This window comes from Microtus pennsylvanicus, chromosome 3 (genome assembly GCF_037038515.1).
Source record: "Microtus pennsylvanicus isolate mMicPen1 chromosome 3, mMicPen1.hap1, whole genome shotgun sequence".
Taxonomy (NCBI): domain Eukaryota; kingdom Metazoa; phylum Chordata; class Mammalia; order Rodentia; family Cricetidae; genus Microtus; species Microtus pennsylvanicus.
The window spans coordinates 60,596,893-60,614,839 of NC_134581.1; the positions used below are offsets into that span (position 1 = coordinate 60,596,893).

Genomic DNA, 17,947 nt, shown 5'->3' on the forward strand with positions numbered 1-17,947 from the left:
ACCCCCAGAATACTTTTGCATGCCTTCACAGGCAGAATCCACTACTTGGTGGATTGCAAACCACTTTGGACCTTGATCCATACTATTCCAGAACAAAACTGAATTCGGAAGGTCTGCAGCCGCCAGCAGGTCTGTGTGAGCCCTGTGCCCAATCCCACTCTGGCAATCACTCTGAGTCTAAGTCTTCTTTCTCCGAGAACATCCTGTGTCCCACACATTCTCAACAACATAACCACCCACAGTTCACTTCCCGGAACTTTATCTCTTATTTTTACATCCGCAACAGTACTTCCTCCTCATACTGCTGTAGGTACAATGACCCAGCAATGCAGCAAGAGGGAGATACAGGGGCTTCCCCAGTTCCTGTCCATTCGTGCTCACGTGACAAGCAGGTGGCCCTCTGGTGACTTCTTTACTTTCCAGGCTGCCTTTGATAAAGAAGTCTGTGCCTAGATTTCTGCAACCATCAAATCAGGGAAAGGAATGCAGAAGCTATCCACCCACCTCTTGACTTAGGACCAGTGGGGAAGGGGGGGCCATATCCCAGAGTGGGCTGGTAACTTGTGTAGCTCACCAAGCCCTTTAGCCCCAGACCCAGAGGTAAGAAGAAGGCCTTGAGTGTCCCTGCTCCCCAAGCTGCCAGCCCGCATCTCCTCCCGTCACAGCCTGCCGCCCCCCTGCATTCGAAGTGCTTACCTTGGAGCCCTTTTCATGAATGAGGCCAGATGCAGCCTCCACATTGATCATTTCTGTCCCTCCCCTTTTCTGCTTTCTGTTAAAGGCAGCCCCCCAGCTCCCAGCCGGCTCCTTTCCCCTCCCCCAGCCAGGAGAAGTTATTACATGAAGAGATCAGCTTACCAGTTTTCTTCAGCACAGAGGCTGAGCTCCGAGCACGGGGTAGCGCAGTGAGGGAAGGAGCCAGGGAACCAGCGCGGTGCCCACGGAACTCCAGGCTGGGATCCCGGAGCCGCAAGTGCATCTGCTAGCGTTAGCTCTTGGCTGCCGGATTCTCCTCCAGGGTAGCTCTGATTCTGGGTAATAATGCTTGTCAGCTACCTGTTATTAACATTGTTCCACACTGAGACAGCAGTGTTAGCAAGACCAGGGGGAGAGGTAAGCCAAATAAACGATCTTGTCAGAAGTTCTCTTTTTGTCAGTATTAAATTTCCCCTTCTTTCTATGAAGAGGGATCAAGGAATAGGTTTTTATGGTGTGCAAAGAATAATGCTTTATATGACTTTATTTTAGACTTTTTTCACAGGGAAACTTCTCTTCTTGAAGGATCCTGTACTTTCTGAAGTCTTGTGCTGAGCCTGTCCATGTAGTTGCCACCCTGGGGACCTGACATGCCCTGGGTGGCAGATGCCTGAGGCATGCATGCTTCTATGCTGTTTGCGGGGCTCTGGGGTGGAGGGTGGCATATACATTAGATTCTAGTAAGGTCTAGTACACATGCAGGAAGGACATAGCCTTTGAGGCATTTTTCCCCCCAGTGCCTCAGAGAGAATCTGCATGTGTGAGAGATTGCCTTGCTTTCCTGCCTTCCTGCCATGCTTTTCTCTTTCTTTGCCTTAAGGGGCATGGGTAAACCAGTGTTTCTCTTTCTGTCATGAGTGTGGAAAGGGAAAGTGGCAGCCAGCATGGCTACAAGTGTGCTTAGATCTGCCAGAAAAAGGAGGCATGTTTTCGGGGCTTGTGGGGGCAGCTTCTTATTGGTCTAGCTCGTGTGTTTGCTGGGTATCACTGATGCCTCTGGGAGCCAGTTTTGATGCAGGCAGAGCCTGAAGTGTTGCTCATTGAGCAGGGAGAGAGGAACATTTAATGTCCCCACCCTGCTGTGCAAATGAGCTGGCACCAACTTTGAGTCTTCCTCCGTTCCTTCACTACTGACTCGGAGGGAGCTCATCTCCCTCTGTGAAAAGCCCACTGTGTACAGCTTTTAAAAGGGCTACGAGGCCACTTCCCAGCTTTGCCTTTTGTTCACCTTGTCAGGAGCCAAGTGAGTCCTGAAAGCTAATGTCATTGCTTTTCTCCCTGAGCATGCTTCCCCAGCCCGCGCCCAGGCTGCAAGGCTGAGGAAGGTTCCACGAGCTCTCAGCTCCCGGGTCATTTGTCCTAGGCTTTTCGCCCTCTGCGCCGTGGATAGTCTCTGGGGAACAGAGCTCCCGAGAGGGAAGTGGAGATGCCTGGTAGATTAGGAAAGCTAAAAGCTCAAAGCAGAACACTGGCCTCTGCTTGTAGCTGAAGTTTGCAACTTCCCTGTTGATTTTTTTACTGTGTGGAGTAAATGGCAAATGGGCCCACCTCACTCAGCCCGGAGCACTTAAGCAGGCGAGAGGAAAGCTCATATGGAAAATATTTCTATCACCGCTGCCGACACATCTGGTCAGGGGAGACCTCTGTACTGAGCAAATCACAGCACCGCCGCAGCCCCTCCGCGGTGTGCCAATTACTCTTATTAACAGCAAGGCAAAAGGCAGGCTTCAGTTACCTGCCCACAACTGGCTCCCGGGGAGGGCCACTCAGGAATTCATGTCCTGGAGCTTCTTACGCAGGCAGAGGGCTCTGTTTCGCCTCGCAGTTGGCAAAGCAGAAGGAAATGAAGGCAGAGCGCACACACACAGACACACCCTTACTTTGGTGGTGTGCAGGTAGCACTGGCCGCTCTCTCAGGAGAGTGGGACCAGACTGGCTTTGGAGTTCGAGTATGTATGCTGAATATGAACAGCCAGAAAGCCCGAAGAGAGGCAGTGAGACTCCTACCGGGCTACCCCTGGCACCTGCACTGCTAAGCCATAAAAAGATCTCCCTGCACCTTTTCTCTGTTTCTCCAGCATGTGTGCACACGCATGTGTGTGCACGCATGTGTGTGAATGTTTCTGTGCAGTCGGCTCTGTAATGTCTGCCCTACCAAGAGATGGTAAAACTAGGATTGTTTTTGCTTATTGGAAGTGAAATGATGAGGAAGGTACATGACTGAGTCTCCACCCCTTAAAAGAGAATGTCGTTTATGTAGAGCTTTGAAGAATGTGGCATTTTATAGGAGCGTCTTTTTTACTGCCGTGTTACTTACAAACACGTGCCCATAAACATGTGGCGGCGCCCTTAAGTCACCACAGTTTCCTTTCCTCCTGCCTGTCAGTGGGTTTTCTTGCAGGTTCTAATTATCCTTCCTTCGGATGTTCCCTAAAGCACACAGGAGGAAAGGAAGAAAGGGGAGCAGGCGTTGTCCATCCAGGCTGCTGAGCGGGCTGCATTCTCAGCCCGGGGCTGTGAGCCAAGCGGCAGAGCTGGGACCAGTTTGCAGAACCAGTTGTCTTGGGTGTGAAGTCTTTCCAATGGGGGCCTGGAGGACCACAAGTGGGGGAAGCAAGTGTGTGCAGAGGATGTCTCAGTTGGATGGCCCTGGGGATATAGGTACTTGTCATTCGAGGACAGAGCAACCTGGTATTAGGTCAGTGCACGGGGTGTAAAAGGCTGCTGTTGCTTTTGTTTCCTTGTTGCCATGGCATTGAACTTAGAGCCTTGGGGTCACTAGAATGCCTCTGTCCTTCACGAGATCGGAATTGTAGCCATGTACACTTGCACACAGTGGTGCGTCCTCTGAAGGACTGTGAAACACTTGTTGAAGTCAGGCTGGACTTTCCCAGCATTTTTCAAAAGTTTTTGTATTTATTTGTAATTGTTTGTGTGGGGAGTGGCGTAGGCACATGCACATGAGTGCAGTGCCCACGGAGCCAGAAGAGGGCATCAGATCTCTTGAAGCAGGAGTGACAGGTAGTTGTGAGTCATCTGACAAGGTGCGGAGATCCAAACCCTGATCTTCTGCAAGAAAGAGCAGAGGCTTCTCTGGAGGGAAATTGCATCTCTCCAGCCCTTGGTGCAATTTCAAATGCATTCTTTATTTGCATTTAGTCCCCTATTTCCAATATTGGCCATGGAACCAGCCCTTGCTCGTGTGAGACAAGAACTCTACACTGCACCCTGCTCCCAGTTGTTTCAGTACCTTTGTGAGTGTGGAAAGCATGCCAGGATGCAGGGTCTTTGTGGAGACAGAGGAGTAGGGGCACTGCCTTCTCTGACCAGTGAGATCCTGGCATGTTCAGGGAGGAGGAAGTAAGGGCAGCCAGAAACCCGTAAGGGCTTGTACTCTGTGGTGAGACGATGACAAAGGTTGTTGTTTTAATTTTGGTAAAGCAATATGGCAACACCTATCCAAATTAAAGAGTATTTGGGCTGCTAATGGTTGCAGACTTTCCTTTTGTGGTGACGAAAATGTTTGGGAATTTGGTGGTGTTGGGGTAGATGCTCAACTTTGTGACTACACTAAAAACCACTGATTGTATCTCTCTCTCCCTCCTTCGCTCTCTCCCCCTCCCCCTCTTCTCTCCTCCCTTCCCCTCCTCCCCCTCTCCTTCTCCCTCTCTCCCCTTCCTCCCTCCCTTCTTCTCTTCCTCCTTTCCTTCCTTCCTTCCTTCCTTCCTTCCTTCTTTCTTTCTTCCTTTCTTTCTTTCTCTCTCTTTTACTTTATGCCAGAGAATAAACCTAGCGTATCTTGTATGGTAGGTATTTAACCTGCCACTGAACTACACTTCCAGCTCAAAATGACATGCTTTAAAATGTGTCTGTGTGTGTACACGCACATGAATGCAGGTAGGCATGCCTGTGTGTGCACAGGCATATGTTTAGAGGTCAGTGTCAAACATCTTCCCCCTCCCTCTCCTCTGTACTTTTGTTATTTTTTAATTTTGAGATTATAATTTTTTAACTTTTATTGATTCTTTGTGGATTTCGCATCATGCATTCCCATCCCGCTTATCTCCCCATCCCCTCACAATTGCCCTCTGCTCTTGCAACCTTCCACCCAAATCAAAACCAAATTTAAAAGAAAAACCAAAAGCAAAACAAAACAAAGAAACACCAAAAGAAGAAGAATCTTGTCATGGAAGCTGTGGCCTGTTGAGTCACACAGTCTACCCTTTAATCCATTCTTCTTTACTTGCAAGTGTTCATTGCCCAGAGTCATTGGTCTGGCTCAAGGCCTCTTGTCTCTGCTACGCCCCCTTGATATCCTGTTGTCTTGTATCATGGAGATCCTGCTGTTTTAGATCTGTAGGTTCATCTGGTTTATATGCTCCAACAGTTCATAGATTCGTTGGAAATTGGGGTGGGCCAACTCATAGCCCTGGTTCTGGGCCTGGGTGGTAGCATGCCAGCTTTCCCTCCTGGTCACTTCTCCAGCACTGCCTCGGCTAGCTCACCCAGTGCAGCCTGCAGTAAGGAGCAGGGCCAGTTCTGCTCTCGGGGCCCCCAGCCCCAGATCCCCAACACACAAATCACCAGGGCCAGCTGTTTTGTTTTGCCCAGGCAAGGTGCAGGACCCTCTCTCCTGATTGCCTAGGGGGAACACTAGGAAAGGCTGGGTCTGCTCTCCTGTTCTCAGGCCCTCAGGCCTAGCTCACCTAGAGCCTGGACCGCAGGGTGCTCTCTAGTGTGCTGCTCAGGTGGGCGCAGGACCCGATCTCCTTTTGCTGCAGTGAGTGTGGGACAGGGCTAGTTCTCTCACTTGTGAACTTGGGGTCAGTTCTCTTGTCTGCCACAGGTAGCAAGGGATGGAGGGGAGAGAGCATATTTTCCTCATCCATGTCACCTCCTGGCAGATGAGGTGGGGTGGGGTCAGCTGTGCTGTTCTCAGGCCCTCAGGCTCAGCTCACTTGTGTACCTCATGCGTACCTGTGGTGAAAGGCAGGCCATCTTTCTCAAGTGCAAGGGCGAGATGTCCCAAGATTATAATTTATTTACATTTCTTTCTTCCCTTCCCTTCCTCCAGCCCCCCCCCATATAGTCCTCTGCTCTCCTTCAGATTCATGACTTCTTTTCAGTAATTTTTATTCTGTGCGTGTGTGTGTGTGTGTGTGTGTGTGTGTGTGTGTGTGTGTATCCAAAATATTCCTAAATATAACCCATTGAGTCTTTACAGCGTTACTTGTACATATGTTTCAGGGCTGACCATTTGGCACTGGACAACCAATTGGTGTGCTCCCTGAGGAAGACCGCCTATCCCGCTCCCAGCTTTCCTCGGTTGTCTTTAGTCCTTTGTGTAGGGCTGAGGCCTCATGTGCTTTTCCCACTCACTTTGGCATGTTCATTGGTGACATCTTTTTTCAGCTCATTGAAATGCTTTGTTCTTTGGAGTTTCACACATATATTTCACAGCATATATTGACCACACTCATCCACCTCGGCCTCTGTCCAACTCCTCCTAGCGCCCTCCATCTCATCTTCCAACATGGTGTCCTCTTTTTTTATTTTTTGTTTTGCTACTAATAACCCTGAGTCCAGCCTCTATACACATGGGCATGTACCCATCCGGCGAAAACAATCTACTAGCAGCCACATCCCCAAGGAAAGCGACTCTCCCTTCCTTGGCAACCATCAGTTGCCAACAGCCCAATGGAGTAGGGCAGGAACCTAGTGATTCCGCTAGGTTGGCCAACCGACAAGTGCTTGGGATCCTGCCGCCTCTGCCTCCCCAGTGCTGAGATCCCAGGCACCTACCACCATTCCAGACTTTTTAACCCAGCTGCTGGGGATCTGAGCTCAAGTCCCCATACAGGGAAAACACTTTTCCAGCTGAGCCAGCTCCCCAGCCCCATTTTCAGGGTTCTTCTCTCCTCAGATAGAACAATGGTTCACAGTTCATCATCCTCCACCCAGAATCATCTGTGTGTGTTATAAAGGAATGTGTATGCATGTGCGTGTGAGTGCATGTACGCCTTCAGATTGTGTGTAATGACAGAGCTCCTCCTCAACTGACCTCTTCCTTCCTGCTAGCCTGTCGCAATTGCAGGGACCTTCTAGAAGGGCCAGTTGAGTCAGAGCAGTGGAAGCGAACAGTCTCAACTCCTTCCAGACTTAGCTGGGAATGCTAGCATTTCACCACTGAGCATGAGGCCTGCCAGATACATTAGGTAGATGATGTTATCCAATTATAAGTTCCTATCCACATTTTTTTAAAAAAAAATCAGGAATGGTTGTGGAATTTTATCAGACTTTGTCTACCTTCATCAAAATACTCATGTGCCTTTTTCCTTTACTATATTTACGTAGTGATTTTATGTGGTCACGGACTGGCTGTGTTTTTACAGTTACCCGGCTACCGATTTGCTTGTTAGGGTTGACGTATTCATTGCCTTCGCTACTTGATTTATGAATATTCCATTGTTATCTTTTATAAATCAGTGCCGTTGGTTCATGGAGATCTTTAATTGTGTGAGCCCAAAGTTTTATAAAATTCAAACGTCTCTCCTCTGCTCACATGCTTTGAAGCAGTTCAAACACCCGAGGAATTAACTTTTTTTTCTTCAAGGAGTTTCAAAATGAATCGTAAAACCACCAAGGCCTTTTGGAAAGGAATAGTCTTTTGAGTAGGTAAGTGTTTCAAAAAGAATGACTCTTGTTCCTATAAAAGGGGTAGCATTTAATAGTGTAGGAGAAATCGCGGACTGTGGAGGTGGCGGGATAATTAGGCAGCTATGGCCATTGCCCGGCTAACAACACCAGGCCACCCCAGGCCTGTACTCACTACCAGCTGCTCCCTCCAGCCTGTCTTCTGTCCCTCAGAGATGAACATCGCCGGGAAATGTATGGTTATCCTGCCATCACTTACAGAAACAGTAATCACAGCTAGTGTGTGTGGTGGAGTGGTGGCGACATGCACCTGTCATCCCAGATCAGGAGACAGAAGCACACAGATCTTTTTGAATATAAGAATAGTCTGGTCTACAAAGCAAGTTCCAGGATAGCCAGTACTATGTAGTGAGACCCTGCCTTAAAGAATATAAAAATAGTTTTAGTAGTAGTGATTACATATGTATATATCTCTAAAAGCCATATTAATTGATTTTCTTTGATTTTAAATTGTATAAACATGGTCTTGACATTGTACTCAGCTTGAATTCTCATTTAACATGAATGGCCCATGCAGCTATGGGTCCATCATTTTAGCGCAACACAGCTTGAGTATGTAGAACTTGCTATATGGAAATATAGCATCATTCTTACTATTAATATGTGGTTTTTTTATTTAGGGTTTTTTTCTGTGTACTAGTGTTTTTCCTACATATACAAATATGCACTGCATGTGTGCCTGGTGCCCTCGAAGGACAGAAGAGGGCATTGGATCCCTGACACTGGAATTACAGACAGTTGTGAGCTACCATGTGGGTTCTGGGGCTCAAACCCAGGCCTTGTGTAAGAGCAGCGAGTGCTCTTAACTACTGAGCCATGTCTCCAGCCCCAGATATTTGGGTTTTCTTATTTGTCTTCCTGCAATAAGCATTCTGCTATGAACGTTCTGGAACATGTGTCCTCTCTGAGTCAGCAAGGACTCCTGTAGGGGATTTGCCTTTGCATTAGCTTAGCAGAAGGGAATGCCAGGTTGGCTTCTGCGTGGTTGTGTCCATTTCGTGTCCTTTAGAAGTGCAGGCAAATTCCCAAGGATCACCATATTATAGAACAGGCTAATTTTTACTGATGTGGTAGATATAAAATAGTATCCGTATATAACTGACATTTCTCTGACCATTAGCTATTACCATGTAACCTGTGTGTGTGCACAGACCGTGAGATGTCTATATCGATCTCCTGGTTTGAATTTGATTTTTGCTATTTCAACACCAAGTTAGGGGTTCATTGCATAGTTTGATTTTGAATCCTTTGCTTGTTATATATTGATATGAATTTTATTTGTTGTAATATTTGTCCAGTAGCTCATATAAAAATTTTATATTTTTGTCTCAACAGAGGCTGTCAGTTTTAAAGTATTTAAATGTATGTTTAATTTCTTTATGTTGATTCTTTGTGTTTCCTAAGAAATCATTTCTGAGGATATAGATGTAGCCTCTTATGTTGTTTTCTAAAATTATCTGAGTCTGGAAAATCACATTAAAATTTTTTTTACCTTTATTTATTTTCAAGCCTTTGCATATTGAGCATATTCCCTACCCCTACCTCACTGCCCTCCTTTCTCTCCCTTCTCCTCTCTCCTGTTGGTCTCCTCTGTCCCTTAGACAGTTATGTACACACACATACACACACACACACACACACACACATACACTCCCCTAAGAACCACAAATGAAAGAAAGCAAACAATATTTAAATAAGTGGATTCTTTTAATATGGTGACACCCAGAACTGATTTTCCTAAGGACTGAGAATAAGGATCTGATTTGATTGTGTTCTGCATTGACAGGACACAATTCAATAGTCTCCTATTCAATACATTTGCACCAAATTTACTGTCCAGTATCAGTTTCCCATGCATGTTTTCTTCAGTCTCTGTGTCCCCATCAACCATCTCTCTGTCTTTGCCTCTGTAATTCAAGTTGGAGAGCAAGGCCCACTCTGCGGAGCCCATCTCTCCATCTTTACTCATTGAGGATTGTCTTGGCTTTATCTAAATATTTGCTCTTCCTAATGAAATTCGCAGTTGTATTGTCAATTTTTCTTGAAAATCCTTTGGTGATTTTTATCAGAACTGTATTAAATCTGTAGTTCTTTATGAGAACACTGATATCACTTAAATGTTGAGACATTCTCTCTATGAACATAGTATACCCTGCACGTTTGTTTATGCCTTTAAAGATTTTCAAGAAAATATAAAATTTTTTAGTTTCTAAGTACATAATTCCCTGTACAGAATGACCTTTTTGCCTTTTCAATTCTTATATGCTGCTACTGAAAACAGCTTGGTAGAAATTTTTGCTTGCATGCTTTATCAGTTTGGTAATGTCTCTTCTATTCCTGCTCCGTGAAGATAATGAACTTTTTTATGAATAGGTATTGTTTTTATTTTTTTTGAAACAAGGTTTCAATATGTAACCCTGACTTACCCAGAGAGCTTTACACAGACCAGACTGACCTTTAACACATAGATATCCGCCTGATTTTGCCTCCCTAAGGCTGTGATTAAAGGTGCGCTATACCACATTTGGATTTAGGCATTGGATTTTATTTGATAGTTTTTGTCTATTGAGATAATTTTATCTCTTTCATTAATCTGTTAGTGTGAGAAACTGCTGCTTTGGTTGTATCTCTGAGTCTTTAATGGCCGAGCCGTGTCGCCAGCCCATAGTTTGTAAGATCTCATTTATGATGGTTGTTTTTCACTCTCATGTTTTAAAAAATTTACATGGCCTGTGCATTATGTAATTTAAAAAAATAAGTATGGAGAGCTGGCCCTTTTTTCCTAATCCCAATTTAAGTTCTAACTTGATTATACTGTGGTCAGAAAATGTGGTGTCTGTGATCCAGAGGTTTTGAGAGCTGTTGCTGTATAGCTGATTTTATGGACAGGCATTCTGTAAACATTGTCAGATTTATTTGAGAAAATGTTCATTTTGGTGCATATTTTTATAATTGAGTATTGGAACTTTAAGAGTGTACTTTTATAGTTTTGTGGAGGGGGTGAGTGGGTCGAAGATATGTACTTGTTTGTAACAAAGTATTAAGATTAATGTGTGTGTGCGTGTCTGGAGAGCAGAGGTCAGGGCTAGCTGTCTTACTCAGGAGCTAGCCACATATGTCTGAGACAGAATCTTTCACTGGGCTCTGGAGCTTGAAAACTTAGGAATCCCCTGGCTTTGCCTCCCTAGCAATGAGGGTCCCTATGTCAAGCCCTCAGTCTCAATAACAGTACACCGCTAAGCTCAGCTATTTCCATGGGGACCAAACTCAGGCTTTCCTGCCGATGCAATAGCATTTTACCAATTGTGTTACCTCTCTGCTGTCGCACTAAAATTTTCCTTGATGCAAATAATTGAACATACTTCTGGAATACAGTGGGATACATATAATTTGTAATGAGCAGATCAAGATATTCGGTGTATGCATCTCCTCAATATTTTTCTTTTCTTTGTGTTAGGAGTTTTCAAACTCCTTTCTAGTAGTTATTTGGAACTGCACAATTAATGTCAACCATAGATATCTACTGTTTTGCAGAACCTTAAAACTCTTCCTCCTACCCAATTGCATTCCTGTCTCCATCAGCCAGCCTTCCTCCACCCCTTCCATCCACCCTTGCTAGCCTATGGTAACCAGTATTCTGTCTACTTTCGTGAGATCTGTTTTTAAGCTCCAACAATGAGAGCAAGCAGCCCTTGCCTCTTCGTACCTGCTTTGTTTCCCTTAACATAATATTCTCCAGTCCCATCCAACTTGCTGTAAAGGACAGCGTCCATTCCCTTTAGCTGAATACTACTGCCCTGTATGTATACCCCACATTTCCCCTACCCGTTCATCCGTGAAGACTACCTGGGTTGATTTTTTTTGTGAATAGTGACACAATAAATCAGGATGTTTTGATGTATCCATTAAATCAAGGTTATAGATAAAATGGTCCGTGTCTACTGTATCTTTGCTAGTGTTTGTGTGTCTTTTCAAGAAAGCTGGTTGAGGTCTCCCACCAGATTCTTTACAGGGCCACGGTTGCTGTCTCATCAGACCATCCTCTCCTTTGTGCTAATGGCCACTGGTGTTCAGCAGCTTCTTCTCGTTGTACAGTTGCTTCTGAGTTTAGAATGTCCCCATGTTTGCAGTGGCTGCTCTGGGTAGCCTCTTCCACTGAGGCTTCTTGCCAACATAGACTCTCACATCCAGAAATTCCTCAGAATTTTTATCTGCTGACCGGATCCTTTCTTGTTTTATAGTTGTTACACGTGTCTCTTTCCTGCCATTCCCAGGGAAATTGTGAAAGGGGGAGAAGAAGACAGACACCTCTGTCCCATTCTGTAAGATGTACTTGGGTCTTTTTTGTTCCCTCCAAACAAAATTTCATTAGAGAAACAATTTTTCTAGACCTATGTTGTCTCACCAACAAAGTAGGGTGATGGTAATATTGATCTCAGTAGGCATTAATATAATACCATAAAATATAATTGATATAATGCCAGTATTAGTAAGATGGAGCTTGGTAAACTGAAAAGGTTTATGCAGATGTGAGGGCGGCCTTCAGCATCTTCCTTTAACTTTTCCTTTTGCAGTTGCACCATAGAAAAAGTAGCCAATTGTGGCTGAGATATCATGAGAAGCTCAGTTAAAATTTAGTTTGCTCTTTGTGAGAGGATCACTTGAGCAGATTAGTAGAAAGTCCTGTGCTTTGAGGCTGGCTAAACGACTCAGTTCATAAAGTGCTTGCCTTGCAACTGTGAAGACCCGAGTTCAATCCCCCAAACCCACATAAAAGTCCAGGTCTGGCGGCATGCACTTGTAATCCCTGAACTGGAAAGGCAGAGATTGGCAGGAGGATTTCTGGGGATCACCCGCCAGCTTGCCAGGACATCTTGGTAAGTTCCAGGTCAATGAGTGGCCCTGTCCCAAGCAAGGTGGGTGACGTTCTTGAGGATGATACCTAAGGCTGTTCTCTGGACTCCATGTGAACATACGCATGTTGTCCTACTATGCTTTCCAGTACTGTGATGAAACTCTGGCCAACAGCAACTTGAGGCTCCTCGCTTAGGCAGCCCAATACAGCCGACCCTGTTGGAGGAGGGGTGGGTGAGCCAGCCCCAAAATTGTGAGCATGGGAGAACTGTCCATATTCCTTACCTGTCTTGAGGCAGCATGAGCGATGGAGGGCTGCCCTCCTCCTCCCACACTGCCCATCAACACCTGAGGCAGGTGAACGGGCTGGCCCTGACGTCCTAACTGTTGTCTAAGAACACATCCTACCATAGGTGACTTTTCTTCTTTTCTGCTTCTATTGACTCTCCTACTCAATTACCCATCTCTCCTTCTAAAAGATGTTCTGACTTAATCCTGTTTGCTGATTCAGCTGAGTATATAAATTTATTTACTTTAGCTTAGAAAGCTAATGTGAATCCACAGAAAGAATGCTGCAGTCTCAAAGCAGGCATATTTAAAGGACAAAATGAGTATTTAATGTAAACCAGAGTGGTTTATATTAGAATATATTGAAATCGGTCAACCTATATTTTTTTTCTTCTTTCTACATTCCCACAAAGCTAAACAAGGAAACCTAAGTTATACCCAACGTCTATGTCTCGAGAACTTTTGTGTATGGAAGGTTTCATGCTGTGCATTAGTAATCCCTAAGGCTGGACCTGAGTGCCCTGCAAAGGTTGGCACTGAGAAGTATGCTGGTGAGGGCTGGCATGTGGGGGGCTCTGAATGTGGTGGGGGCAGGACCAGCCCTCAGAAGAAACCAGTGTATGAGGTGGGATCGAGAGACGCTTAGACCTTCCACAGACAGAACTGAGGGAGGCATCAGCAGCCTCGGGAACAATTTGGGCAGAGAAAGTACGGAGTTGGAGAAAGCAAGGGCATATTTAGACAATGGCAGTTTTGTTCTTCTTGGCTAGAACATTAAGTACCCACAGGAGAAGATAATGCATGTAGGCTGGAGGACGTGTTGTTCACAATACAACCTCAGCGTTCTAAATAAAAAGGATTGAGGGGAGGGTTTTGTGGCCAAATATACCAATTGTTGAAAGTGTTCCATGGCAGCTTGTAAAAAGCGGCTTTACATTTGTAGTGTAAATACAGGCGTGTGTAATGCGTGGGCAGCCATCCATATTACTGTGCCGTTCCCTTATGCTGTTTGGATGTGTTCTTAAATCTCCTGGGTTCTCCAAGAACTCACGAAGATTAAGTGATTTCCTAAATGCTTTTCAGCTTTAAGATGGTCTGTGCTGCAAATGTGGACTGTGACCCCCAAACAGTGTTGGTGCCGTCCGTACAGAGGGCACCTAAGACCTGTTGGTTTGAAGGCACCAGACCTCAGCTTGAAGCACTGGTCCTCTGTCTTTCTTGCTTAGCTGGGTTAGCTAACTCCTTTGAGCATCACTTAGCATTGTTCAAGTGGGAGGATCGTGTCAGCATCAGTGTCAGGAAGACTGAGGAAAGTGCCCCCACCCTGAGTGTTTATACAGAGTGAACGCTCAGTGGGTGGCAGCTCCCAGTATTGGAAAGAAACGATGTCTGTGTCTCTTATGACCCGAATATGAAATGTCCCCCAGAGACATATTAATTTAGCCCTTCTGAGGGTACTATCTTGGGGTGTTTTGGAAACGTTAGCATGTGAGGCTAACCTGAGGGTACTACGTCATTAGGGCAGCAGGTCTTAGGGGTGGTATTCTGTCCCTGGCTCCTTTCAGTATCTTTCTACTTCATGCCTATGGCGAGGCGGAGAAACTCCTTGGCCATGTGCTCCTACCGCCATGGTGAACCGAACCTCTGACCATGAGGTAATATGAGTGCTTTAGATCTTAACTTGTTCTTTTAGATAATTTGGTCATAGCTCCACCAAAATAACTAATAGAATCTCAAAGCCTAGCGTAAGGGGAGTAGGGGAACTAGGAAATACTGCTGGGAATGTCAAATTAAAGTGCAGCGTAGGGCTGGGAAGATGATGCAGTTGGTAAAATGTTTGCCACCCAAGACTGAAGACTTGAGTTTGAGCCCCAGGATCCATATTTTTTAAGAAGTCAGGCATGGTGATACATGCTTGTAATCCCAGCACTGAGAAGATAAAGATAAATTGGTTTCTGGAGATCATTTGGACAACCAGTCTAGAATACTTGGTGAGTGATCCTGTCTCTAAAACCAAGTGGGAAATACCTGAGGAGCTCACACACACACACACACACACACACCCACACACACACACACACACATTCTCAGGTTAACCCGGCCCTATATACACAGAATATAAAGTCAGTGGTATGAGAGATACTTACAGGATCAGGAAGGGACAAGCATCCCTGAGAATAAAAAGAAAAGCAAAGAACCCTGGAGAGGGGAATTTTATCAGCAAGAATCCAAAATGTGCCTCCAGATTCCTCTGGCAAATCTGATGACCATCAGGGATTCAGAAGGGAGAGAAGGGAGGAGAAAATGTCTTGGGTACTTTGAGAAGGGGAAGGTAAGGACATACTGTTGCTACAAAGAACAAAAATGGGGTTCCTAGGGCTGGAGAGATGGCTCAGTAGTTAAGAGCACTGGCTACTCTTTGAGAGGTCCAGAGTTCAATTCCCAGCAACCACATGGTGGCTCACAACCATCTGTAATGAGATCTGGTGCCCTCTTCTGGCCTGCATGGATACATGCAAACAAAAGACTGTATTACATAATAAATAAATAAATCTTAAAAAGCAGGGCTCCTAAGGCTACAAGTTGGTCATATCATCCCAGTTGGTGAAGCACAGAGCTAGGAAGCCTGTATGATTTCCACAGCAAAGAACCTCAGCTGGAACTTTGATTAAAACACTCCCTTCACTAGAACCAAAAAGATGTTAAATACAATTCCCGTGTATGGATGGCGGGGAGGGATGCATAGAGATCATCCAGTCCGTTGCACTCATTTTTCTTAGGAGGCACAGATATTATTGGGAAGGTTTTATGGTGTGCCCAAGACCATTGCATTGGTCAACCCCAGTTGGACAGTGAGTAGCGATCCAAGAGCAACTGGATCTATACGAGCCAATTGTGGTGTCTAAGACCACTGGATAGGTGAAGGCTTAAGGCTCCTTGAGAGCGTCTGTGGTTTTAAGTTATGTACTTAAATGGGAGACGTTGTGTTGAGGGTTTTTTTGTGCAGAGACCTCAGCTGTATACGGTTTGTTCCCCCAAGTGTGCTTGTCCTGCAGTCATGGTCAGATTTGCATGTCAACCACCTGAAACTGTGGGAAGGTAGCTGAGGAGGAAGGGAAAGGGGGATCCACACCTCTACCCCCATTGACTCAACACATTTTCATGATCAGCAGGATTCTAAATCTATTAATACCTGAAGCCAGATACACATCACAGTGGCTAAGCCAAATGATCACCATGCTGGTGCTTGCCTACTCCTGAGAAAGCAAGCACACCGAAGTAGAAAGTCAAGTCCACGTGTGTTAACTAGCTCTGAATAACCAGGTTGTGAGCATATTCGTAAGTACTGACTCGCTGGGTTTAGAGGAAGTTTGTCCATATCCTTAACAGATAAGGCCTTGTCTAGTCTCAAAGGAGCTAGTCTACAGCCAGGGCTCCCTTCTTGCGGATCATGGCTCTCATTGCAATAAATTACCCAGTGGGTGAGGACATCTTTCATTCCATGTGGCAAATGCACACTGAGTCCCCACCATGCACCAGCCCCCAAAGGGATCCTGTGGCTCACAGGTTTGCGGCAGCCTTAGCTTATTGGGATTAGGAGGGGTCTGTCCATCATGGTCTCAGTAATGCCTGTTAGACACATCTATAGTGCATTTTGTTTCCCTCCGTGTTATTATTCTATGTTGATAAAAGGCAGTTGTTTGCTATGCTGTGCTGGTGTGTATGCTTTCCAACACGAGGAACTCGATGTGTGTGCTTTCAGTGGCTCTGTGCCGTTTCCCTCACTCATCCCTGTGTGGGAATCTCTGCAGGTAGAGGGACTCCACTGCCACTGTGCCTGCATTGTGCACAGACCCCAAGACACGTCCATGCTCCTAGAAGGCAGGGATGATCAGATCGCAGGCTAGAAACCCCTGGAACATGTATGGATCAAGAGTTAGTGTTTTGGGTTGTTTTTGGATTTTTTTCTCTCTTAGATGATGCTCAGGATTGAACCCTGAGTCTTGTGTATGCTAGGCAAATGCTCTACCCCAGCTGTGTCATTGGCCCCAATATTGATATGTGGAGAAACCACGTAATAGCATGGCTGATTCTGCTGAGGAGATCAGGGTCTACTTCCCCAAGGAGGGAGATGTCATTTGGAACATGTGAAGTAAGCAGGTGTTTTTAAGTTGAAAAGGATCGATGTGGGGTTGGTGAACTTTCCAGATGGGAAATAGTATGTACAAATGCAAAATGTCTGCCCTAGTTCATATTTCTTAATCCATCTGTTTCAGAATATGGCAGGAGGGTACGTGTATGGTATAAGACTTAGCACAGGTTTCACTGAAATCCTTAGCTGTGTCCGCGCCGTCACGGGGGTACTATTTGTCAAGGCTCCTATTGATGGTACGTCAGCTCGTAAGCCATGTTCCACAACCAAATGGGTACAATACCAATCTTACCATAAATAAGTAGCCAAACAGCAGTCACTAAAAATCCACCTTGAAATGTTAAGCTTTTTGGAGTTAGAAATTTTGAATAAAAGGCTGTGTCTGTAGTCACAGGAGATTCCAAGAGCTAACTGTCACAGAGCCGACCTAAGCAGCAAACTCAGCCTGGAGCCAGTGGGGGGAAATATGCTAGTTGACCAGCTTAAGTCCTGGCACAGGCCTTCAAGTGGGCAGTAGGTTCAACCTGCTTGGATCATAAAGTGATGTGGGAGTTGTATTTCCAGGAAAAGTGATGCTTAGTAAGCAAAAAACTCACAAATGTCTGGGTCCAGGGAGATGACCCAGAGATTTCGATCACGGTCTGCTCTTGCAGAGGACCCGAGTTTACTTCCCAGCACCCACGTTGGGCAGGTCACAGCCATGCCCAACTCCAGCTCCAGGGGCTCAGACATTCTCCTGAGCTCTGAGGACACCTTACCCACGTGCATACACACAGGCACACAAGCATATACATGTAATGAAAATTAATAAAAAGAAATATCTTCTTACAAATCACAGATATCTGCTACATGGGTATCAAATATGTAACCACATAATATGCCTTATTGCCATGCAGCCTTAGGAGCAGAACACGTTTTGGACTCCGCTGTAGCTTGAACACACCAGGGAAGAGTCTACCTCACATAAGTCCCTGCTCAACTCCCTGATGGCTGGCAATTAGAACCTGGCCAAGTCCATAACAAGGACTCTGCACAGCCCAGAGATCAGATGGCTTAGAAATGCAAGAGACAGCTGCAGGCCGAGTGTCACGGACCTGGGGCTGGGCCTGGGAAGACTTGCCGGAGTGACAGCAGAGACCCGCTATCGCTCACTTCTGCTCACAGGACTCTGTTGTAAGTTTA

The 17,947-nt window shown here is 45.6% G+C and overlaps 1 protein-coding gene across 3 annotated transcripts in view; it reads left to right on the forward strand.

The window, feature by feature from the left end:
• The window catches only part of Thsd4 (thrombospondin type 1 domain containing 4), a 585,674-nt gene that overhangs the window by 398,704 nt on the left and 169,023 nt on the right, over positions 1–17,947 (forward strand). The window contains exon 1 of one of the 3 annotated variants that reach the window (XM_075965644.1): positions 918–1,113. The exons of the other annotated variants lie outside the window; for them this stretch is intronic. Coding sequence (XP_075821759.1) covers positions 1,042–1,113 — 72 coding nt within the window. The 5' untranslated portion in view covers positions 918–1,041. Of the gene's footprint in view, positions 1–917; positions 1,114–17,947 lie in introns of those variants that run through there. 3 annotated transcript variants of the gene reach the window in all.